Consider the following 25,090-nt stretch of genomic DNA (forward strand, 5'->3'; position numbering starts at 1 on the left):
GCTGAGCTGCCGCTGCTGAAGCTGCCGCCGGCCGCCGACCTGGAGCAGCTGCTGATCCAGGGGGGCGCGGGCCTGGGCGCGGGCAGCCCGGGGCCAGCGGCGCCCGGGGCGGGGAGCGGCGGGGCGGCGGCGGCGGGGCCGTTCCTCTACCGGCAGCCGGTGACGCAGGAGCAAGAGGGTTTCGCCGACGGCTTCGTCAAGGCCCTGGCCGACCTGCACAAGCAGAACCAGCTCCTGGCGCCGCCGCCACCGCTCTCCGCGCCGGGACCCTGCTGCACCGCCCGCCCGGGGCCGCCGGGAGCCCCCGCCGCTGCCGCCGCCGACCCTCCGGCCGTCTACACCAACTTGAGCGGCTTCAACCCCGCGGGGCCGCTGAGCCCCTCGGGCAGCGCCTACCCCGCCGCCTCCGCCCCGCCGCCGCCGCCGCCGGGCCTGGCCTTCGGCGCGGCGGGTCTGGGGAGCGGGCGGCTGCCGCCGGCGCGGTCCCTGGAGGAGCCGCAGACGGTGCCCGAGGTGCCGCCGTCGGCGGGCGGGGAGGGCGGTAGCAGCGCGCCGACGCCGCCGTCGCTGTCGCCGCTGGACGCGGAGAGCCAGGAGCGGCTGAAAGCAGAGCGCAAGCGGCTGCGGAACCGCATCGCCGCCTCCAAGTGCCGCCGGCGGAAGCTGGAGCGCATCGCCCGGCTGGAGGAGAAGGTGAAGGCGCTCAAGGGGCAGAACGCCGAGCTGGCCGCCACCGCCAACCTCCTCCGCGCCCAGGTCACCCAGCTGCAGGGCCGCGTCCGCAGCCACCTCTCCTCGGGCTGCCACATCAACGCCGCCGGGCATCCTCCTCCCCATGCCGCCGCCCAGCCCAGGGAGGCTCCCCCCGAGGCGGCCGCCGCCGCGCCGGAGACCAGCGCCTGCTGAGGAGGGACACCCCGCCGGCCCCGGCCCCATCCCGCCCGGGGGCACCGCGGGGCCAAGGTGCGCGCCCGCCGCCGCCCTTCTGCTATTATTATTTTTATTATTATTATTAATTATTATTATTTATTTGCGCCCGGAGAAGGCGTTTTTGCGGGAGCCGGGTGTTGCTAAGCGTTTCCCGAGATCTGTCGATGTCGCGTTCAGCAGCGAGGGTCTCCGTGGGTGGTTCTGGGGCAGGTGGTTATTTTTCAGTGAAGTACTTGAGGTCTGTAGAGATTTCGGAAAATAAGAAAATTACTGTTTACAGAAAGATTCAACTTTATTTTCATGGGGGATATAAAACGTGTGTTTCCTAATACACCTTACTGAACTGTATAGCAATGGATAAGCTTTTCAAACTTAAAAAAAATAGCCAGAATCATACCTTTTGAAAAGATGTGCGTGTGTATATATATATTTAAAACATAATATGGCTATGTATATTTTCTTGGTATTGATAAAGAACTTTTTTTAAAATACTGTCTTTCTCTAGAGCTTTAATTTGCCATTGAGAGTTAAGACAGCTGTGTGGGTGCTCTTGCACTTACATGGCTTTGATTTTAAAATCGAACCCTGGAGGGAAATGATTTTTGTTGTAAATCTTAAGGAGGATGAAATGAATTGCTGACTCAGTCATATGAAAATACTTTTCTAAACTGTATGCTCCATATTTCTTGTGCCAGTGAAAACTTGGGGCATTGATAGTTATTTATTGAAACTTGAACACTTTTGGACGTTGCCTAGACCTTATTTTTCTAGATAACACGTTAGTAGAGAAAATGGTTACTTTGGCAAAAAGAGCTTTACTTTTTTTTTCCTTCACTGTGTACATTCCAGTAGTGTTTGCTCTTTAATCAGTATAGTAACCATTCAGTGCTATACAGAAAAGGGCTCAGGTTTTGGGTGGGTTAGCTGTAAAGGTGATAATTCCATTGTATTCTGTTTGAATAAATCACAGAAATATTATGGAGAAGTAGATTTATTTTTCAGTAGAAATCTGTGTATCTTGCTTCTTGGTCTACTTTGTTCTAAAGAAACTTTCTGCAATACTCTAGAGACAGAAAGAGCACTAGAATGTGAAATGTTTTTCTGGTTGGCAAGAATTGGTGTGATTTATTTCTTTGTCAAGACTTTACTAGTAGGAGAGTATAGCAAAGGAACTGTTTCCTCTGATTAGACATAATCCTCAATAAGTTTTTGAAAGCTTTAGGTCCCTTGCTCGGTACCACTGCCTACCTTGCTTCTGCTGCACCTTTGTATTTTGAGCATAGCCGCTACCGCAGCGCTGCCGAGCCCTGTACAGGCGTGGTGCAGTGGGAAGGGTCTGTCGGAGTGTGACGGTCACCCCCACCAGAAGCCCCTCGGTGCAGAGGCCGCGGGCTGGCCCCGCCGCTGGGGGAGGGCAGGGCTTCTCCTGAGCAGATCCAGCTGCAGCGCGGGGCCCTCTCCCCTCGTTGAAACTGTGCTTAAAAACTCTGCTTTAACTCAGAGGCAAATCTTACGTGGGGATATGTGTCTGTGCCAGCTGGTGAAAATGGGGAATTGTGTGAGGAGCCAAGGGGGCATAGACATCTTTACGTGTACAGCAATTGCTCAGATCAGTTAAAGCCACTCAGGAGCTGGTAAACACCTCTTAACTTCTTCAGAAGGCTACACTTGATGATTTGAAATTCAAGAAGAGAGGGATAGACTCACATTTTTTCATGCTTTTACTGGGGATACGTGAGTGCTATCTGTTCAGAAATTTGAGCTGCAGCAATCAAGTGTATGAGCTTTTCCTCTTAGTGCATAGTCGTTCCTGGCACACGTGTGAAATGACATGACAATGCATAGTAATTGTGTTATTGTAGCTGAGATGCTCTGAGGATATTTCTTTTCTTAATGCATATGCAAATTAGGTAGAAGCCATATTAATCATTGTATAACTGTTTAATCATGTCACCAGAGCCTTTTTCGGTGGTTGAAGTGATGCCTGTAACAGTACCTTCTGCTGTTAGAGTTACTAATGAGCAGATAAGACAATATTTTGATCTTAGCACAGGTTTAAAGACTTCTTAAGGGCATCCTGAACCATAGAGCATACAATCTGTAGCACTTCCTGTTATATAATAACAGGGCGAAAAATACGGTTTTTACTTTCTGGTAGTCCTCACCCTCCATCTGCAAAGATGCTGCAAGACTGGAGAAACTGATAAAGGTTTTTCTTTCCCCCCACCCTTAACATGCTTTCCCTAATGAGAGAGGTAGTGCTGCCTGGGAGATGTGAGATGCTTTACTGCAGATGTAACAAGGTGTGGATTCTTTTAAGGAATCCTGGAAAAAATCGTAAAAAATTACACTGCTGTTTTGGTTCTTGTATTTGTAAATGAGTGCAAGGCTAGGTAAAACTCTTGTGATAGCACACAGGACGGTGATAAATGCAGCCGTGCAGTACTTGTTCTTTACTTATTTTATCATTTCTTGTCATAATAAATTAGCAATATGCAAGCAGAAGTGGGGGATCCATAAGACACAAGAAATCACTGCAATTCCCAGTCACGGGCAGGGCTATAATGGGCTGTAGTCTAGGAGGGTTATAAAGAGCTACCCCTTCTCAGCATGGTAGTGTTTAAGCTGGAAACCACCTCACATTACCTCGCTCCCATTTGAACTTTCTGCAAGAGCAGTCTCACGCCCAGCCTCCCAAAGGTCTCGTGTGGTGGCTTCTTCGATAGCCTGCTCTGTGTTCTAGCTGACATCTGTTAGGTGGTAGAAGTGCTGACAGGGCTGCCCTGTTACCCTGATGGCTGATGAGAGGCTACTAGTGTGGCCTGCAGCTCTAGCTCCATGCCAGAGGTTACTGTTCTGGTAATAGGGTTGCCAAAAGAAAAAATGTGTTCTTTAGAGTGACAGGTTACCTTCATAAATGCCTTCTTTAATCTGGTATTTAGGCTAAGACAGAGGATCTAACACTGACGTGACAAAAATTTGAGAATAGTGTTGGGGTGGTTGGTTGTTTTTCCCTATTGATTCTGCTAAAGGTTGCTTTATCTATAGCAGATATTCGAGTGGAAAGCCTAAGCACCTAACAGTTTAAACCAATATAAAAAGACTCAGGAGTGCTTAATTGCTGCAGCTGTCATACTTGATTGTTCTTGTCTTGTAAAATGTATCAGTGCTCAGACTTCTGGCTCTGCAGTGTTCCTAAATCTTTCAATACGGCTTCTCTATTTTGTCTGCCTTTTTTCTTCAGTTTGTGGCTGAATGTCTATTTCTTGTAGGTTTTGATTTTCTGCCTAAAACTTTGGTCACTGTGAGATGCTAAAAGAGATACTGGGTAAAAAATTTCCAGACTGTTTATATGATTTCCATCCATGTAGCTTATTTTCACTAACTGCAAGCAAGTTGGCTCTGTGTCACTGTGAAAAAAAAAAAAGGCCCTAACAATCCTCACAAACAAAACCCCAAACAAAACACTTTATGTTCACTGTAATCTTAGCACTTTTTAGCATTTTTCTTCACCCTTCAGAAGTACCATGCTTTGTTATACTTGTGCACACTGCTCGCTTGTCCTTGCAAAGATTCTCGCTGCGTGACTTGATTTGCAGTCTGCCCCGATGCCCTTCTGATCTGGTTTTGCATTCCAGATGTGAACCCATAACAAATAAACACCCCTCTTCGTTTCTTTGCCCTAGGTGTAATCTCTGCTCTGGAGATTTCACAATCTTTTCCTTTGTCTGTTGTCGGGTGGTGGACGCTTCTGTGCACATCTTGCTGGCTGCTCAGCAGCGGCTTTCGAATACGAATGCGCTTGAACTGATGTCTTGGTTTAGATGTGAAGTGCCTTCTTATTTAGGTGCTACAGCAAAATAGCTTTGATTTATATATGGCTTTCATTTATTTGAATTGTTATCAGATCTTTTCTGTCTTGGGCAGTAGGAGGAGGAGGAATGGTTTTGGTAAGGGAAGTCTTGTTCACCCCTTCCTTGGGCAGAGCGTGGAGCTCCTGTCAGATGTGCTCCCGCTTGCTGTGAGTGCAAGGAAAGTACTCTGCTAGGACTGCCTCAAGTGATGGCATTGCTAAGAAACGTGGTTGGTTTGGTCTACAGCATAGAACAGGTAGTGAAGTCTGTCAGTATCACAAGGTCTCCAAATAGGTCGGAGAAGTCAGTGAGTGGTTCTTACAACTTTCACTGTGACTCCAGGTCAAGCCCATTTGGCATGCTTAGAGACCAATTCCCAAAACACAAGTACTTTGCACACTTTGAGAAGTGTAGGTGTTTGGGCGTGGTAGGTCCTGAGCACGGAGAGGAGTGATTCTGGTGGTGATAGCAATGATTTCTGTCATGAGCCGTTGATGATCTTCCAAGATCATATGTCTACAGATTTGGACTCTTCACTGCATGTCAGTAGTCACTGCTGACCTTACCACAATTCTCCGTTGTCTTGGTTTGTATTTATGTCTTTACTGAAGGAATAGTCATGAGGCATCCTTTTTTCATTTAAATATCTGATTGACTGTGTCTCTTTCACCTTTGACAAAGGAATGATCTCCCCAAGTTAAGCCCTGAGGCATTCTGCTGTTTGCAGCTCCTAAAGTGGAAATTTGTTTGGCAACTAATTTTCAATCAGTTATATAGCCCATTAATGCTTTCCAGAGTACTGTATGGTATTGTTTGATAGTGTTGAAGTACAGATGTATGCTACATCTGAATTACTAGTTGTGCTGAAAGTAGTGTCTTGGCTGCCATTACCAGAGTCTTGGCTATTGGAATCTAGCAGCTTCTTAGAGAAAAGTTTTCTATATCTGAGATTAATATGCAAGAAAAAAAACCCCCATCTAATTCTTCATTCTTCATAAGTCATTCTTCAACACATTTTATGTGTCCTGCTTCTGGAGTGCAAGTTAAAAAAGAAAAAGCGATGCGTTACATTTTTGTTTATTCATATGTGCAGCTGTAGCTGCTGCTGGATAATTTTGCCCTTTCCTTACTTGATTCTCCAAGTGTCTATGTTTAGCAAGTAGACAAACTGGAGTATGACATATCCTTTTACATATTTGATTTGTAGAAAACCACTTCCATTTTTCCAGTATTTTGTTTGAAGTTTAAGAATGATTTTTGAAGAGTTCTCAGTCTGTTTTGACACTCGTTGATTGCTTCTTTTGATCAGTACTGTGTGCAGTGACTGCACATAGTCCAGCAGAGTTAGACAGTAAAATCTGTCAGTAATTCACCTTTTTCAACATTTGGCGAGACCTTTATCAGCAGAAAAAGACTTGGACAGAAAGCTTTCACAGTGCATAATAATCATGCAAATGTTAACTGATCCTTCTCATGCCACTTGCTGTGGGGTTGCAGGGTTTACTGTACCTGATGCAGTATGATAAATGTTCCTGTGACAAACTGCAGAATCTAAAGTTTGTAGGATACTTGTTAATCTTGCTGCAGCTTAAAGGTGCACTTAAAGGTGCAGCTTTACTGTGAAGGTGTTGATGAATTAAATCTGATTAAATGGAGACTCAAACCATTATGGTACATTATGGGAGACAAGAGGTTGTAGTAATTTGTAATTACTCCTGTCCACTGTTTCAAAGATCTGTCTCTTTTTATCCTCTGAAGTGGCTTGCAGCTGCTTGTGCTGTGAAACTTCTCTCCTCATAACGACTCAGTAACTTGGAGGCGGGACAGAAGCAACTTCTCCACTAAGTGGTCATGTGTGACAAGCTAAATGTAGGTTTCTGAGAAACACTACAACAGTGAGTGCACAGTGGAGACCCTGCTGCTCTTGTCTGTGTGTTGCTAAAAGGGTCTAGAAATGTATACACATAATTCAAGAGCAACTTTCAGAGGCACCATCCCCTTGCCTTGCTGCAGGCATTGATCCTTGCTACTTGCTTAAGCCTGGAAGCACGTTTTCCTAAGCTATTGCATACCTGAAGGTTTGCTTTCAATATAGTCACAAACCGGATCTCTGCTTGGATGTTGAAACAGTTGGCTGCATATGGGTCAATCAGAATGCCTTGCTCTAGTTGCATTTGCAGGGCCCTGCTGAGGAAACAGTGGTGGGGAGAGGAAGGAAGCCAGTCTAGAATCTGTGTCTTCACATCAATGCAACTTTTGGCTGAGTTGTCTTGACAAAAGCGTTATACTGATGTAAAAACACTGAATCTTGGTCTTGTGTCTGCAGGGGACATGAGTTCTTGTGCTGGAGTTCTGCTTTGGGTGGTATCCTCTCAAGTCAGTGAGGACTAACTGAAGAAACAGCAAATCCAACCTTTATGAACTAAGTCTTCTGAAGCACACAGATACCTGCAAACACATGTCAAGACGTTGTGCATGGATACCAGCATGCACAGAGAAGGGCATGGCCGCATAAATGAACTGTGATTTTCCTTAGCTGCAGCAGTACATGTTGGGGTTTTTCCTATTCTTTTGTTGTGGTCGAGTTGTTCCAGAAGAAAACTAAACTGCGTTTCTGTCTATGATTGCAACATGATTTTTTTTCAGATTTCCAGTTATATCAGAGGACTGTCAAATCTTGCAGTGCTAAGTTAACACAAAAAGATAATTTTTAAGTCACATTTAGCCTTAATGTTTTCTAAAGTGCTGCAGTTTTTGTGTAATAGTTTACTGTAAAGTGAAGGGACGGTTATTATAAATAACGTTTGTAAGGGAGTCGCCCTGAAAAATTACCTATCTGCCATTTGCTTTTTTGTGCACTATCAAAAAGTCTGTATCCATAGTATAGCTAGCTGTAAATTGAGCTTTGCTCTGAGTTTCTAGTACTAGTAACAAACACAGTCTGCAATAGTTTAAGGAGTATATATTCTGGCTAAATGGCTTTTCTGAAAGAGTTATAGTTTCTGTAGGAATGCTTTGAAGTGATGGTTGGGTATGAAGCCTTGCTAACATGGAGATAATAGATATGACCAGTTCACTGTGCACTAATACACTGCTAGATTGTGATATTTAGCACACTGCTGATAAGATTTACTACTACTGTCACTTACTGGTTAAGACCTAGTTATGAGTGGAATTGTAAGCCACCTAAATAAGGTCCATACAGTCCGGAGAGCTGTGTCACTGGAGATCAGTAACAGACCCTCCATCTCATCCCAAGGAAAAAAAAAGTCTTTGGTTGCAGTCTGTTTGTTTTAGCTTTGCAAGTTCAGTTACTTTTCTAGATTAACTCCTACTTTACTCTTCCCTCAAAATCTGTTTGAATAAATTTTAAAACCTTTCTGCTTAGTACCTTGAAGCATCTCTTGCAACTGTTCCGTTACATTCAGTGGCAACTGTGCAATTGTGGTATTACTTCTGTGATAGATGGAGAAAGCTGAGGCTGTTCACAGTCAGGCTTCTCACTGTATCCTTGTTCTTAGACAGTGGACTGAACATATGAAAAATCATGACCAGTAACTTGAACTCTGAGGAGCTGTTTGGTATCATTTTCTTGTCCTCTTCAGAAAGCGTTCCGCTGCCCTGAGGGATGTGTGTTCCTCCTGCGTCATATGGAAAACTGACCTTTAAAAATTAACAGACTTAAATAAATAAATAAACAAATAAAAAACTTCTGGTACCTGCTGAGCAGTTTGAAAGATAACACGTTGAGCTTGACAATCTTTCCCACACCTCTCTTTCATAAATTTCCTGATTTTCTTGTAATGCAGGACACAAGCAATGAGGTGGCATAGAATAAAGTTAGTGCACTGTTCCAGAGAATGTGTTTAGGATACCCTCCTTTTTGCCTAGTAACTGCTATGGAAAGATAGCAGTAGAAGATACTGAAATAAAATTTGCCCTTCTTCATGAGTAGGTTGAACTCTTGTTTTTTTCCAACTCTTAACCATTCTGTCTTTTAATATTCTTATTGGTAGGGTGACAGAAATAGCGAGAAAATGCTAACCAATAATTGGGAAATTAAATATTCTTGTTATATATAATATGTCACATAAGCTATGGCCATTAGTAGCTAGGACACCTATTTACAGTCTGCTAGATGACGCCTTCAAAATTGAGAATTCCTAAAATACAGCCTAAGTGTCATTACCAGTCCAATCCATTTTCTGCCAGGTACTAGAATGGTATTGTAAATCCTTGTGATTTTTGAAAGTCTTTGTGTACACCCTGGTGAAATCACAGCACAAGCTGATATGTCTGTGGTATTTTTGTGGTGTGATACCACTTTCCCAGCAGGCCAAAAGTGTCTAATAAAGTTTACTTCTTTATTCCTTTCCCCATTGATAATAGTTGGAGATGATAGTTGGAGGAATCAGCAACAGTAAGGAAAAAAAAAAGGAATCCAAGGAAGAAATAGTATTTATCTCTGAAACAGTATACAATGGTAATACTTATTGTATGTTTAAGTGGCAGATAATTAAGCTTGTTCTTCAGAATGCTTTTTAAGTTATTTTGTTTAGTTATTAGTGCTTAAGTTACTTATCTTCTTTGGAAACTGTGCCCCTCCCTGTTTGGCCTGGTGACTGGTGATTTCACACTTAGCCTTATTTGTTTAAAGCCATAGCAACCACCATGCTGAAATGTCATCAAGTAAAGCCCAGGTCTAAATGCTGACTGATGATGCAAAGCTCTGCTCTCTAATAAAATGCGGCCCGTGAAGGACGAGCTCCAAGAGGCAGCTACGCCCTGTCTTCAAGCATTTGCTCTAATTTCAAGGCTTTGCCATGTGGTGTTGCTCAACGTGTAGCAAAACAAGTTCTTGCAAGCCCCTTGAGCATTCCTCCGAATGTAACAGATTAGATATTCAGGCTTCGTTAACTCTCCCGGCCCCCCCCCCCACATCCTTCCTCCTCCCCCCCTCCCCGAGAAAAAAAAAAACGACAGGACCAAACCTAAACGAAGAAAAAAAACCCCAAACCACCAAAACAAACCTAAACCTGGAACGAAAGGCCCAACACAGGTAAATCTTGGAGAATTGTTTTGCTTTGTTGCAAAGTGCTGTTAATTACAGAGACGCTTAGCGCAGTTCTAACGTCTGAGCCGTCAATCCAAGCACTGATTTTGCTTTAGTTGCACTTTGCTACTTTGTACGGTACAAAGGGAAGTGAATAAGTGTTGCAATATGGTATTGTGCAATTCCTGCCTTTTAAATAGAGGATGATCGGCAAGTCTGCATAGGCCTCTCACCCACCAAAATTTGGCCACTGATTTTTGACACTCCCACTCTTTTTAATCAGGAATGGGTTTACTGGCTTCTTAGGTCACAAGGAGAGAAGGGTAGAGATGTTAAGAGAGGGCAGTATCAGGGCTATTCTGCTGTGAAAGGCCCTGAGCCTCCTGGGCCTTAAAACTCAAATCTGTTTGATTAGCTCTAGTTTATTATGTCTGAAGGTCCCTATGCAGGGACTTACCAGGAGAGGTGGCTGGGTTTGTATTGCTGAATAAGTCTTTGGTGAAGTAGCTTTTCAGCTTTCTGTGTTTTTCCATCTGTGGAGTACGACATCCTTCCAGGGCAGTTTCTCTTTTCTGGAATGGCTCATATAAAGCTGGCTTGTTGTTCCTGCAGTTTCTGCCTAGACTGAAAAATCTCTCTGAGGTTTAGGAGGCTGCACATGTGCCCTTGCTGTGTGATGTTTGAAATGGCATGTTTGTATGACTCAAAATAGAACCCCTGAAAAAGAAGGAGCTCTGGTTAGGTGCAACCTGAAATCCATCCTTCTTTGAGCAGTGTGTCTTTCCATCAGTTGAACAGAGCAACTAACTCCCATGAGATAAAGGAGGAGAGAGCTCTTGGGCAATGGCCCAGCTTCGAAAATGCTTGGTGTTTTCTGGTTCTTGCTGACCTTCTGTGATGCAGGAAACACTTAATGATGTGCAGTACTATAATCACAACACCTTGCAGTATCATGAGCTGGCGCTGCTGCTGGTATCATGCAACTTCTGTCGCCCTCACTGGGATTTGTGCCACATGATAATCAACAGACCGAGTGATTTCCTGAAAATGCAAAGAGGCCCCTCCCTGCTGCATCACGACAAGCATCTCCAAGCTCTCTTTTTGTCCAAAAGGAGAAGTGTGAGCAAACTGCCACTTCCTACAGCTCTTCTATCCAAACTGGTTTTTCATAGTGGCATGAAGGCGTGGCGCTGAAACTTTCTTCTTCAGGGTAGCTGCTCAAAATGAAAGGTGGAGGCAGAGCAGTTCAGATTTGGCTTTGCTCTTCCAGCAGCTTACTTGCTGGAAGTTGGGGGGTGGGTGTCTGCCTGCATCTTTTCCTGGGTTTTTGTAAGTTGGGTTTATGTGAACCTTCTTATTCTGCCTTATTAAATTAGCTGGCACAGAGGGAGCCTCTGAGAAACCCTTTAAAAATTTCTGCTTTTGGAAGAATATGATAAGATTACAGCATGTGAATAGATTTAAAAGACCAACCAACCAAACAAAAACCACAAAAGCAACCCAAAACAGACAACAAAACAAATAACCTTCATTGGGATACAATAGATCTTTTTCTACCTGATTAATTTTGGGAAGTCTTCAGACAGGTGTGCTAGCAAGGACATTGCACACAGGTGGAGATGATAGCGAAACAAAATTTAGTAGCTACTCATTTGCTGGATTTGGTCAGGAGAGATTTTCAAGAACACTTCTGAGACCTTTTTTTCTGATGTGGTGTTTTTTTTTTTAATGTAAAAAAGCTACAGGGCTTAATAGTATACAACTGAGGATTATGTCCATAGTAAATTTTTTACATTACTTTTGCAAACTGTGTAGTATTATATTAAAAATACTTATTTCTGAGACAAAGTGGACAATATTAGTTGGCATCTTGCACTTGTTTAAATGTAAAACTTTTTCTTAATTTAGTGATGTGCTTAGGAGAATACTGTAACTTACTGAATATACAACGGTGATAACTGTGTTTACAATAATTTTCAAATTCCTACTGTTCAGTGGTAGCCAACTTGTTTAGGAATTAAAAGTAAGGCATACTGCAATTGGCAATCTTGGAAAAATTAACTCAATGCTGCTACCACTAAATACTGTGGGATGGATACCGTGGGTTTAAATGGCAGGAGGATTGTATTCCAAGCCTCTGTCTTAAGTACTTATGACTAAAAGGCGACTTGCCTTGTGCTCATTTATGTATCCCTGTGTGTAGTACATCAGTTAGAAATCTGTTAATGATTGATTTGTAACATTAGAACCTTTATGGAGATCACAGTAGGGGTTTTGTTTGTTTTTGTTTGTGAACAGACACTTAGACATTTTGGAATGTATAACATTGATCCTTGTGCTGGAATTGTTTACATGCAAAAGGTATTTATGATTTTTTGCAAACTGCAATGTGCAATTTTGTACATGTGTTTTAAACTAAAGAGTTTATAAGGAAGATATTGTATGTACAGTACTTGGACATGAGTATTATTTCTTTGATATAAATATCTAGAGGAAAATTAAAATTCCTTTATATTCATATTTTTGGCTGTGTTTTTTATTATTTTAGCAAGAAACCTAAAGTTAGCTTAAGACATAGTTGACATTTTGTTGGAAAATCCAAGAAGAATTTTTTGATCTGGGCTTTTAAAAAATATTTTAAAATCATGCTTAATACACTGCTTCTTTTGATTGTGTCAACATTTTGAAGTGCAAGGAGGGAAGAATTTCTTCTTGTAAGAATGCTGCTCTTTGAGGTAACTTCCGTATGTGCTAGAACAGTTGCAAATCAAAAAGTAAAATTTTAAAAACAGCAAAATTGGAGAAGAGACCGATATCACCACCAACTCTGGTGATATCAGATTTCAGACTCTTACTAAGAAAAGCTGACTGGAGTTGTCAGCCCTGTGGAACAGGACTCCAGTTACCCATGTCTTGACTTTTCTGTTTCCACAGAAAAACCTTTTTGCCAGTTAAACTGTTCTGACCCACATCTGGAATAAATCTGTTGAAATAAGGCAATTCTTTTTCTTTCCCACGATCACTCTTGTGCACGTTGATACATCTTGACATATTCCCAAAAGGAGAGCTACTCAGTAAACATCACCACGTGCTAAAAACACTTCTGAAAGCTCCCCTGCTCTGGGAAGGCAGCCCTGCCTTCTGGACACATCCTTCCGAAGCAGTGACGATGGGACGGACTGAGTGCCAAGCCCCACCAAGAATGCTCCAAGGATGCCAATTTCGAGTGAGAGCTGAGGAACTCGGCAGTGCTGGTGGTGTTGGCTGTACCAGCTCACATGCTGGCACACAGCTGGACCCTGACCGTTCTCTAGAGTGCATGGGTTCCAGATCTGGCACTGAGGACACAGCGGAGAGAACGTTTTGTTCTGGTTTAGGATAGGAATGCTAGGATTTCAGGAACACAACAAAGTTGGGGGGGCGGGAGGGGAAGGGCAGGGAAGGAAGCTTTGAGCACACTGTAGTTCAGGCTGTTGTATGTTGGCACTTAGAGTTTATGAACACATAATCAGCTTTGTGTGTGATTGCTGTGACTTCTAAGTGTCAACCGTGCCTCCTCCAGTGCTCTGGGAGTTACTTAATGCTCTTTAATCTCTGTGTTGTGCATGGCTGCAGGCCATGTTTCACATGTGCTAGTCAGACCATTCCTTGCAGATTTCTGCTCTACTCAAGACAGATTTCTTCCTGTGAGAGTCTGTAGCACTATTGCAATAGTCTTGATGCTTTTCAAATTAATTGCAGACAACAAGATGATGAGAGCCTTTAATGGTTTGATAGATGTTTGGGGGTATTGTTGTTAATTTTTTACGTCAATTTGAACTTCAGAGCACAGTTCCATGGAAAAGTGTTTTGAAGATGTGGTATAGGACCAGTCTTCTTGTTCTCTTTAAGTTTTGAGTTCCTCTGGCTTTAAGTGCCTCAGAATGGTGCCTCCAGAAGTGCTCGGGGAAGAGATAGTTGAGACTGATTGTGCTTTGTTATCCACAGGGTGTGGAATAAAGTTTGGGTGCTTTGTACTGGTTGAATAACTTGCAGGATCGTGTTCAGGGTTTTTTTCTTCTGAGATGATCCCTTTCTCCTCAGTCTCTGCCTCCAGGTTCCTTGCAAGAGTGAAACAGATATGGCCCTTACACAGCTCCCAGAACCAGTGTCCTAATGCAGAACAGCAACTAAACAACATAGTTTATTCCTGGACACTGCACATATTCCAGACTGAGTGAGGCAAAGGCCCTGGGGTGCTTTTGCAGCCTACTATTTCTTTTCCTTCAGCCTGGGTGACTGAGGTTCTGGCATATGCCTTTCAGGTAGATCTGGCAATAGCATGAGTTGCCTGAAGTCAAGTAGCCGGTGACACACAAAAGCTGTTAACCTCTCTCACTTGTCCTGATGTGGGCTGGTTACTTTCTGTTTCACCTGCAGCTGGCTGCATTAAAGTAATTTTTGAGTTTTCCCTTTCTCTGGTGTGAGTTAGCAATGCAGAAGATATGACAGGCAAGTTACATTGGGGTTTCCCCCCACCAACAGTAAATTAGGTCAGAAAGTGTAAATGACAGGATTTTAGAACACTTGGGCAGATGTATTTCATCATCTGAGCCACTCTGCTGAATCTGAAATTCATGCCTTCGTCATTCTTGCTACAGCCCTCAAATATCAGTCCCAGAAAGACCCTGCTGCAGGGCAGGTGGAGAGTTAATGACTGTAAGTGTTGGATACATTGATTGGATGATCCAGAGACGTGGTTGGATGGTGGGAGGCTGTTCCCTACTGTCAGCCTGTGGTCTGCAAGTTGGGCAGGTCTGGAGGCTTGATTCCTGAGATTCCAAGTTGCAAAGGCAACAGATCCCTGGATACCTGTCATGTCCCATGATTTGACTGCTGTGTGTAACGCATCATAATGGATGAGTTTTGGAGGGCATCTCAAAGGTCATTCTTCGGGTATAGAATAACCCAGACCAGGAGATGCAAGAAGAGACAAATAGGGCAGCCAGGGCACATCATTTCTACCCATCACCTTGCAGCTTTTAGTAATCTGTGGGCACACCTGGAGTCAGCCATTCTCTGAGCTGTACTGTTGAGTTAAAAGGACTACAGCTGTGCTCTGACCTGGCAGCTCCTGTGCACCTGTAGCTGCAGAATCACATAACCCACACACAGCAGCAGCTCTACGCCAGATATGTCTGGGATCGAATGCCCATCATTTACTGATTGTTTTTTGTTTCTTTGTTTTCTTTAATCAAGCAAGTTTTTTCCTGGTACAACAGGTCCAATTTCCATAGGGAGCAGGATATCAAACAGCTCGGTCATCCATGGCCCGGAGCTATGGGACCCAACTGAAAGGAACACGAAACAGGTTGTTAGCTGCAACTGTTGCACCTACTTGCCAGCCTCAATGAGGGACCTTAAGGAAATCTTACCCCTGAAGGAGGTTTCCAGCTACCATGGCCCGTGCCCTATAGTGGAATAGCAATGCACCTGCATTACCCTATTCCTCATCAAACAGTGGGACCTCTGTGGAGGGTTGACCCCAACTGGATGCCAGGTGCCCACCAAAGCAACTCTGTCACTTCCCCCCACAACTGGACAGAGGAGAGAGAATATAACAATAGGCTCAGGATTGTGATAATTACAGGGAGAAGTCACACACCAATTACCATCGCAGACAAAATGGACTTGACTTGGGAAAACTAGTTGTACTTATTACCCGTCAAAATCTGAGCAGGATAACATGTAAAATAAATCCCCCCACCCCTCCTTCCTTGCTGGGCTAAACATTATTCCCAATGCCCTTCCTCCTCCCCCCAGGAGCACAGGGAGATGAGGAATGATCAGTTCATCACATGTTGTTTCTGATAGTGCTTCTTCCTCAGGGAGAGGAGTCCTTCTCCTGCTCCACTGTGGATGCTCCACAGGGTCTAAAGTCTTACCAGCAAACCTGCTCCAGCGTGGGCTCCTCTCCCCAAGGGTCCTCAGGTCCCTTCCAGGACCCAGCTCCAGCATGGGTTTCCCATGGGGTCACAGCCTCCTTTGGGCATCCACATCTCTGGTGTGGGCTCCTCCATGTGCTGCAGGGGAATCTCTGCAACCCCCATGGACCTCCATGGGCTGCAGGGGAACACCTGCTCCACCATGCAGGGAGCAGGGCAATGTGCTCCAGTGCCTAAAGCACCTCCTCCTCCTCCTCCTTCTCCACTGTCAGTGGTGTCTGCAGGGTTGTTCCTCTCACAATTCTCACTCTTCTCTGGCCACAATTCCTTCTATGAAATAACTTTTTTTGGTCCTTAAATATGTTATCACAGAGGCATTACCACCACCTCTGATGGCTCGGCCTTGGCCAGAGGCTGGTCCATACTGGAGCCGGCTGGGATTGGCTCTGTGGTACATGGGGGGAAGCTTCTGGCAGCTTCCCACAGAAGCAACTCCTGTAGCCCCCCCGCTACCATAATATTGCCACACAAAACAAATACAACCTCCTGATGTTCTGGAGTTCCTGATGCTTATAGATGGTTGCAAAGAGAAACTCTTTGTCTTCCTCTCCACCCTGTTCCCGTCCTTTCTCTATGCCTGAGCTCTCCTTTGGTGCCTCCCACTCACTGCATTTCTCTCACCCTAACACTGCAAATCCATCTGCTCCCTCTGGCTGCATCTGGCAGCCTCCCCATCTCCCCTCCCTCTCTCTTTGCCTTCCTTGCCCAGGTGTGTGTAGGCACTTTGCTGTGCAGCAAACTAAGTACATGTTCCTGGAGAGAGAAGGGCATACTGGCAGAAGTGTTATCCTCCACAGTTTCATCTGCCAATGTATAAAAGTGGAAGATCTCAGTTCAATGAACCAGTAAACTGATGGACAACTGCAGCTGTAGAGGGGAGGGAGCCTCTGCCTAACAGGTGAGTGTCATGAGCCAGCAGGTTCAGCACAGCCTTGTTCTCCTATGCTGGGCAGGGCCAGAGTAAAGCCACAGAAAGAACGCGGGCTTTGTGGATTTGCCCCGCGGCTCCAGGGAGATCTTGGATCTCACTTCTCTTTGGGTTGCATGTTTAACAGGCTTAAATACTGGAGAAAATGCAGGAAAATCCCAGACAGAAAATTACACAAAATTGAGACTAATGTAAATACTTTGGGGTAAAACACCAGCATGGGGAGACTTGTTACTGTTCTTCAAAACACGCTTTAGAAAATCTGCAATTTGAAGGTAATTAGGAAAGCACATCAGAGGTGCCAGATTACCTCTGCTGTTTTGCCACAGGCCAAGGCTCTCCAGTATTTGCAGTTCAGATTAAATAAGAGTTGACTGGGAGGGACTGTATTCCAATATCTTTCTCTTATCACTGTAGCCTTTTGAGAAGTGATGGAGTTCAAAATCCAAGTGCTGGCCAGCTGGGTTGATCTCAAGAGATTAACAACTCTCCCTCCTTACCTATAATATCTCTCTTTCATAGTGCAGCTATTTTTGGTTGGTGTTGGACAAAATGCTTTCTTACTGACTATTCTGAAGTCTGTTCTGGGCTGCCTGAGAGCATGTACTATGGATAAAGACAAACCCAAGCCAAAACCCAGCTGTGCAAATGACTGGCCATCTCATTAAATCATTGAACACCTTGAACCCTCAATATCCCCCTTGGATCACCTCTTGCCTCTCTGAAGGTGCTGGAGTCCAGCTGATCGCAGGTTCTGGAGACTCTAAGGGACACTTTTGCCCATGGGACACTGTTTAGAAACAGCCATGTGGGGTTTCCTGTGCCTATGGCTCTGACAGCATGACTCACAACAAGCTTTTCCCAATGCCTTACCAGTCAATCCTTTCAGTTTCTTCAAATGAGACATGGGGCAAATGTGACTCATTGTCATTTCTGGAAATGACAGATTTGCAAAGTGAGGCCCAGGGGCGTGCCTGCCTTGTGCCATGCAGCTGGGATCAATGGGCAGTCGGTTCCTGACCTCACTCCCTTTCCCTTCTACTTTCAAAATTAGCATTGCTACTTTCCTTTTGACGGCCAAAACCAAGAGAAACTTTCTAGTGTCCTTTGTCACCTTTATGTGAAGTGAATGTTCTGGGCTAGAAAGAAAGAGAAATTGCTTGAAGGGGAGAATTTGCCACATGTCAAACTCAGTGCTGTTGTTGCTTTACTAAAACCATACACTTCAATTCCTCTATGAACACACCAACTTTGCAAGAAGCTCCAGGAGGGCAAGTCCTTCCTTCTTGGACAGACTGGTGACTGTTATAGCTGGTCACTGCAGTGCTGGCAGCTGGGCTAGTGCATCATATTTATCCCTTTGCACTGTTTCTCACTGCTCCATGCCACTGCAGCAGTTGCACTGCCTCCTTAGAGCGGGCATCCTGTGGCACAGTGTGTCCATCTGGCTTGGGACTGGCACGACAGCTGGAGCCTGACCTTCCAGTGTGCTGCTCTTCCCCGGTACCTGCCAAATTAAAACCACGTGAGGCCTTCTGCAAAGCTGCTACTCCACTCCAGCAGTCCTCACGATCTGCATTAGGACTGGTGTTAATCCTGCCTAAACTTCTTCAGGTGTGTAAGGGCCATCTTTGCTATCAGGGCACACAGGGAGCACTTTGGGGGTGTTTGCCCCACTGCTGTGGAACAGGAAGCATCTGGCAGCACCTTTGAGCTTTTTGGGCCATGAGCTTAGGAGAGGGAGGAAAAAAAAAGAAAAGAGAATTTAAGAAAAGGGAAATTAATTTTATTCTTGCTCCTTGAGTATTAAGTCAGAGACTCTTCCAAGGGGAGACGTGGTACCCAGCCAAACTGGGCACCCTACTGAGAGTGGCTTGCATCTCCTCATGGGAACTCAGTCCAGTGGAATAAGACTACACTCATACTTAAATGTAGCCCTCCCAGGTGACAGTTGTGCTTGCAAGGCACCTTCAGGTGGGGGGAAAAGGCGCAATTCCAAGCCTCCACTCACCTAGGCTTGCTGCAGAGCAGAGTTGCAGCAGACTGAGACACAGGGGCTTGGCATTTACACAAATGTCCACGGAAAGCAGGCCTGGTGTCTGCCCCATCTCTTCACATCCTGTAGCTTGCTGGAGGGCTGGGCACAGCTGGCACACTCCCCAGCAAGGACACAGTTGTAAAGACTGTGGGTGTGTTTGACAGCCTGGAACATCTCTGACCTCTGTGTTTGCCCGTGTCAAGGAAGGAGGGCACACAGGAGAGCCGTGCATGCAAATCCCGTGCCCTTGTGACTTGGCCACCCCAGGGTGTGGGTGGGGTAAGCACAACGTTCAAGGCACTGCAGTGAGAACCTGGGCAAGGAGGAGTGAGGTAGCGTCTGAGGCCACAGAGCAAATATTTGCCTGCAATGCACTCTGGCAGATAACTGAAAGGCAGCCAGCAAAGGGTGGAGAAGGCTGGTGGAGACAAGGCGCTGCTTGTTTGCTCAGCCACACAGAGGACATGAACGCAAAGCCAGGGCCATTCAGGCCTCAGAAGTAGCTGTAAAAAGTGAAAAACAGGAGCGGGCCAGTCACAGCCAGTCTACACGTGCCTAAATGCCCTTTGAGCACAGGTATGAGCATCATATCAGAGGTGGCTCACCTGCCTGTGGTCTGTTGGCTTGTACCTCTGCGAATTAGCTTTGCAGGCAGGGAGAGGGAGGTTAAAGACCTTCCTGTGCTGTTTCTCTTCCTCCATACCTGCAGAAGGAGCTGCCCATCACTGAGCTCTGCCTGGGGAGGTTGAGACTGGGGAGGAACACAGGTGACAGCAGCTCCTGACCCCATCTTGAGTCTCCAAACTTTACTGTTTGCACAGTCAGACAAGCTGCATTTACCTCCTGCTGGTCTGTGCCATTAGGTGTTTCACGATTCACTCAGCTAGGAACCTTTCTGTTATCTGGTAAGGTGCAAGAGCAGATCACGCATCACTAACCTGCTTGCCTTTCTCTTCCCATCAAAAGCCACTGGGCTAGGCATAACTTTGTTATGTTCAAAGAATCAGATATAAAAAGGCAGAAAATAGTATTTTGTAGTGCTTTTTTCTGAGCAATAGCAAAACTCAGGCTCTGTATGGATGAGACAGATGTTTGGGTTTGTGTCGAAGGGGTGACATTCTTTTTTTTTTTTTTTTTGTACCTGGTTCTGTTGTTCACAAAATCTGTGTGTATCTTGCTTCCTCAGACAGATTTGATAGCATGGGGAAGGTTTCATCCTAGTGGTAACAGCTGTCTTGGCCCCAGAAGTGGGTGTTTTGGTGTGACTGTGTCTCCTCCAGCACGAGGAACCACTGGAGCAAGAAGCCCTGGCTCCAGGCCAGGCAGAGAGCACAAGGGCATCCCCTTGTGCTCCACTGCCCCTCTCCCAGAAGACTTCAGACGGTTTCTCTCCAGTTTTCTCACAGTCACACTTTTGCTGTAAAAAGCCATGTTGAGTTAGACACCACCTTTGTGTTCAGGGGTGAAAAACTTTTTGTGTACTGCTGTAGCCTTGGAGGGAAGCCTCCTGGCCCCTTTGGAGATGCAGAGGTGCTGGATGATACGCTCCAACACATGAAAAGAAAGAGGAATGCCCAGTTGTGTCCCTGAGGGATGGTTTGCTGGCTCCATCCCTGCGCTGGATAATGCTTACTCCCTGCAGTAACTACTGGGGGCAGGGGCAGATCATGGTGTGGGGAGCCCCACCCAAGGTCCAGCCACCACTACCTGCCCTGCTCCCTGCATTGTTGCCTTTCTCTCCATGTCTGGACTGCACATGGGCCGAGGCAGCTCAGACTGTACCCCCAGGGGAAAAGTCTGCCCTTCGAAGGCAGACCCCACAGCCACCCAGGACAAACCCGGGAAGAGGGGCCGGTGGTACTGTGGGGAGGCAGCTTGCTTTTTCAACTGATCAGCGCTTTCGACAGGGTTGCTCTTTCTTGTCCCAGATCTGTTACAAGCTGGAAACATGATATCAGGTTCTGCGAAACTGCTCATCCAAACTTGGTGAGACTGTGGGGCCATTTGACACAGCTCCCTGGACGATGGCAGCAGGCACTTCAGGAAAGAGTGAGGTGGGATAAAAGAACTTCGTCTGTTGCTGATGAGCATTTGGAAACTTCTGGAGGGAAAGGTTGTCCTGGGGCTTCCACATTTGTCAGTTCTCACGGAATTAGTGCCACAGGCCTGTTCAGAGGCTTTTGGAAACTGCACAAACTCTTAACATCACCAGCTCCATCAGCAGAGGGTAACTATGCGCCTTGTGAAGCAGCTTGCCCTTTTGCTGAGTTTAGGAACTGTTCTCTGCTAACTCCTTGGGGTGTTACCCACACCTGGTGGCATGAGAAGCAGTGAATAGTGATTTCCCTGTCACATATCCCATCTAAATCCTGTTTTTTTAGACCTCTACCATACCTCCTCTGTTTTGCAGGTTAAGAGTCCTAGTACTTCATCTGTGTCCTGGCAGAGAACTATCCTGTACTTCCAGCTTCTTGGACTCTATCCTGTCCTGCCGCTGCCTCCATCTTAAGATGGGGAAGCCAGAACTAGGTGGAGGGCTCACAACACAGAAAAGTGAGAATTTTATGGTGAGATGCACCAGCGAATTAGTTAATTACCTTTATTACCCTTCTCATAATTCTCAACCTTTTATTTCCTCTTCTAACCACTGCCGAGCACACCAAACCACCCACAGCAGCTCTGGGGTCTCTTCCTTGGTGACAACAGCTGACATGGAGTCCATCAGTCTGCACCCATGGTAGGGTTGCCCCATGGCTGCTACTTCATGCTCATGAAAGCTGAGTTCCATCTGCTAATTCATTGCTAAATTACTTTGACATTGTGGGCACCTTCTGCTGTTGTTAAGTAGAGAGACACTGCTTGTTAGACTCCTGGCTGTCAGGTAAACCTTAAAAAAGGTGACTAAGGGATCAGGACCCCTGAGTTTGCAAAGAGTCTGAAACAAGAGCATAAAGTTATAACTTACCCTGTCCTCAACGCAGCCACTATTGCTACTTGTCAGAAACACAGAGATGAAGGATTGATATGCAGAGATTTACCCCACCCTTTCTTATCTGAGTTGTTTTTCTTTCAGGTCAGCCTTTGCATCTGGTTATGCCTTTGGAAAGGCTAAGGCTGCTCCAAATGTTGGATTGCACTTCAGCACCCAGTGTTGTTGCTGGGGAGCGTTGACTTTCCCCACAGCAGATGGAGCACTCATGTGACACTCCGTACACTATGTATCATCTATTTACATCTTTTTTTACATTAGCAACAGATGGCTTGGCATAATTATATTTTTTTAAATTAGGGGAAAATATGTATCTAAAACTTCACATATTTTCTGGAGCCTATGGTTTTTACTTTTGCAGCACCAATGCTGAGGTCTTTCAATGAAGGACCTCCCTTACCCTTCCATTGCCTTCTGTGAAGAGGTGTCACTCTAAATGTGCAGGTAGACACAATAGCAGTATGGAAGCAGAAACTCTCCCAATCATGCAAGGGGGAGAGAAAAAGGCAGCTCTGAAGGAAGCAGGACAAAACAGAGAAGAAACAAACTTATGGACAGCATTAGGAGGTAAGGGAAGAAGAAAAGGATTAGTGCTGACAAACCCTACCTTCAAAAGCTGATCAAACTCAAGTCCTACAAAAGCATGACTTTGCTTCAGAGATATAAAACTTAGCAAAACATGAACTCAACAGTTGGTTTCCTCTTGTTCCTCTTTTGGCATATAAGGCTGTAAGCACGGGGGCCCTGCTATCAAATTTTTCTCAGGAAATAGACAACTTGTTGTGGAGAAGGGTTAGTGTAAACCAAGACTCCTCCATACTCACGTGACTCCCAAAGCTGGGGCTGTAAAAGCAAACTGTGAGGTTGGTTTGACTTAGCTGTGCTGATGCTGTCAGAGGAAAAGAGGAGGCCCTTATTAAGGCCATGAGAAGAGACACAGGAGAGACCAAGAACAGCCAGGGCACTGAAATCTCTTTATCAGACTACATTTGCTTGGAAAGCAAAAGGTGTTTGAATGAGGAGGGATGACAGACGTCCCCAAAATTGCTGAACGCAGGCATCATCCTTGTGCACAGTGTCAAACCTTGTGCACTGGCAATGTGCAAGGCTGCTGCCATCTGTTGGGAAGTAGCTGGGGCTTAGTGGGAGAGGGCTGCCAGAGAAGGGGGTGAGAAAGCTGTTGGGACACTGGGTTTAATCTGCATTCCTTACTGCAAAGGGCCGTATCAGAGGGAAAGGAGCCCTCTGTGGGGCAGTGCATCTGCCCACAACCTCATCAGTGCCACAGCGCTGTCCGTAGGCAAGTTGTCTGATCTTCCTTGTATCAACAGGAAGAATTAGAGTACAGCTTCGGGTGGAAAATATTTTTGATTGCAACAGTCCCTGTGAAACATCCCTTGGAGCACGGCCCACCCGCAATACCACGATGTGCAGGCAGAGCTCTGGGCAAAGGCCGTGGGACCCCTTGGTGGCCAACGGGCCAGTGGGCTCTATGTTTGTAAACAGGTCTTTTCTAGCTCGGGCACGTACCTCTAATGTCTGGGATGTCATTCTTCTGCTAAATTATTCTGACCCATGGACCTTTGCTTCAGCAAATCAGATGATGTGCCTACCGGTTATTGCTTGGTGTTTCTTAGCAAGCAAACATGGTATGGTGGGTGGATGCAAAGCTAGTTTACATTTTTACGCTAGTTTTACTCCTCTGTAAATCCTACTCAGTAATGACTAATCCCCAAGTTGATTCCCCTTTCCCATTCGGATTATTTTATTTTTGCTAGATTTTGGTACTTAATAAAGTTTAACCCTTTAGGGTCTACCTGTTGTGTGATTTTTCAGATGCTAAAAGAAGTGGCTGACTCCAAGGCAATACCCCAATGAAGATTAAAGGACACAACCCCTCCAAGAAAGCATAAATGCTTAAGGAAAATGCACAGAAAGAGCAGATTGCAAAAGAAACTACGGCAAAGACCTACAGGGAGTCAGATAAGACACCAAGACTAGGTGTAATACTCTGAGGAGCCCACCTGTCCTGTGTCTATTCCTGAATCTTCCCATAATAGCAGGGACAGTTTGGGCCATCCAGTCTCTGCTTACCTGCCATTGTCTTTAGCAAGAACAACACTACCCAGGAGTCACTCTCCTGCCTGAAGCAAGGAGAACAGAAGCAATGCTATGCTCCTTTGAAAAGGGTTGTGCAACCAATTAATTCCTGCTGGGCTTTGGTCACTCTGTCTGCAGCAGCTCAAAGAAGCAACAGACACCCTGAGAAGCCAGGTGGTCCTCAAAAAAGTTGGAGATCCCTGCAGCCACATCAAGGAGCACAGTGTGAGAAGACCCATCCTCCTATAACCCCACCGACTCACAGGGGTGCTGGGCCAGCTGCCACCTCTGGCTCAGTCCTGGCTCCCAGGATCAGCTTTCCTCTCCAGAGTACAGTGAAGCTGTTCTGTGGTGCTCAGGGAGCAGTGGGGCAGGTCTTGCTTTGCTGCAGCTCCCTTCTATCAGCTCACTGACACGGAGGGCCAGTGCCCAGGCTGCAACTATACCCTGGCCTTGCTTTTTGTCCACCTCGTGCTCCTCATGGGATTAGCATGGGCCCCTGTTAGGATCTGATCTCACTGCCTGTTACAAGGCCTCATTCCATACTGGGGGCTGCTTTTTAGGCATTTCCTGGCAGGCTGGTGGTCCCCGACCCTCTCTCTTCTCCAAAGGGTAAAGATCTCCCTACTTCCTTCTCCCATTCCTGGCAATGAAACACCAGCAATCTCCTGGATCATGAGGAGGTGTTTCAGCTCTCTCCTATGCCCCTTTGCCCCAGATCTACCACAGCATCTGCAGTGCCCTTGTGAGTCACTGAGGCACTCAGTGAGGACAGCAGACTGCTGCAGAGCAGGAGGTAAGACAGGACAAGTTCTGCTGGGGCTGAGGTAGTGTGGCTAATTCTGCTGCTAATCTAACATCTAAAATTACCGCCAATTGCCTGTTTCTTACGAGCAAGGTGAATCAACAGTGAAAATCTGAATCCAGGAAAGGGCTTTCCCAGCAGCCCAGAATGAGAAGTTCACAGGATTTCCAGAGAAATGGCTTTGCCAGCACCATGTTGCCAGTCGTGGTTTTAATCATGTGTCTTATATGGTTGGTTTCTTTCCTAGCTTTCTTGCAGTTGCAGTATGATTACTGACTGAGTTTTCTCTTCTTCTTTTCACCTTGAGACAATCCTTGCTTGTGGGAGCTGCGTACGAAACCATGAGAATAAGAACCCCAGGGGCTCAAAATACCCGTATGTAAATAAAGGTTAGCACCACAGAGATTAT

At 45.7% G+C, this 25,090-nt stretch overlaps 1 protein-coding gene across 1 annotated transcript in view; it reads left to right on the top strand.

Moving 5' to 3' along the window:
* The window catches only part of LOC113981202 (transcription factor jun-D-like), a 12,985-nt gene extending 628 nt beyond the window's left edge, over positions 1-12,357 (top strand). Inside the window, exons 2-3 of the mRNA XM_027708480.1 lie at positions 7-963; positions 7,111-12,357. Coding sequence (XP_027564281.1) covers positions 7-906 — 900 coding nt within the window. The 3' untranslated portion in view covers positions 907-963; positions 7,111-12,357. The remainder of the gene's footprint in view (positions 1-6; positions 964-7,110) is intronic.
* Positions 12,358-25,090: the final 12,733 nt, after the last annotated feature.

This window comes from Neopelma chrysocephalum, unplaced genomic scaffold (assembly GCF_003984885.1).
Source record: "Neopelma chrysocephalum unplaced genomic scaffold, ASM398488v2 Primary Assembly neopelma1_96246, whole genome shotgun sequence".
Taxonomy (NCBI): domain Eukaryota; kingdom Metazoa; phylum Chordata; class Aves; order Passeriformes; family Pipridae; genus Neopelma; species Neopelma chrysocephalum.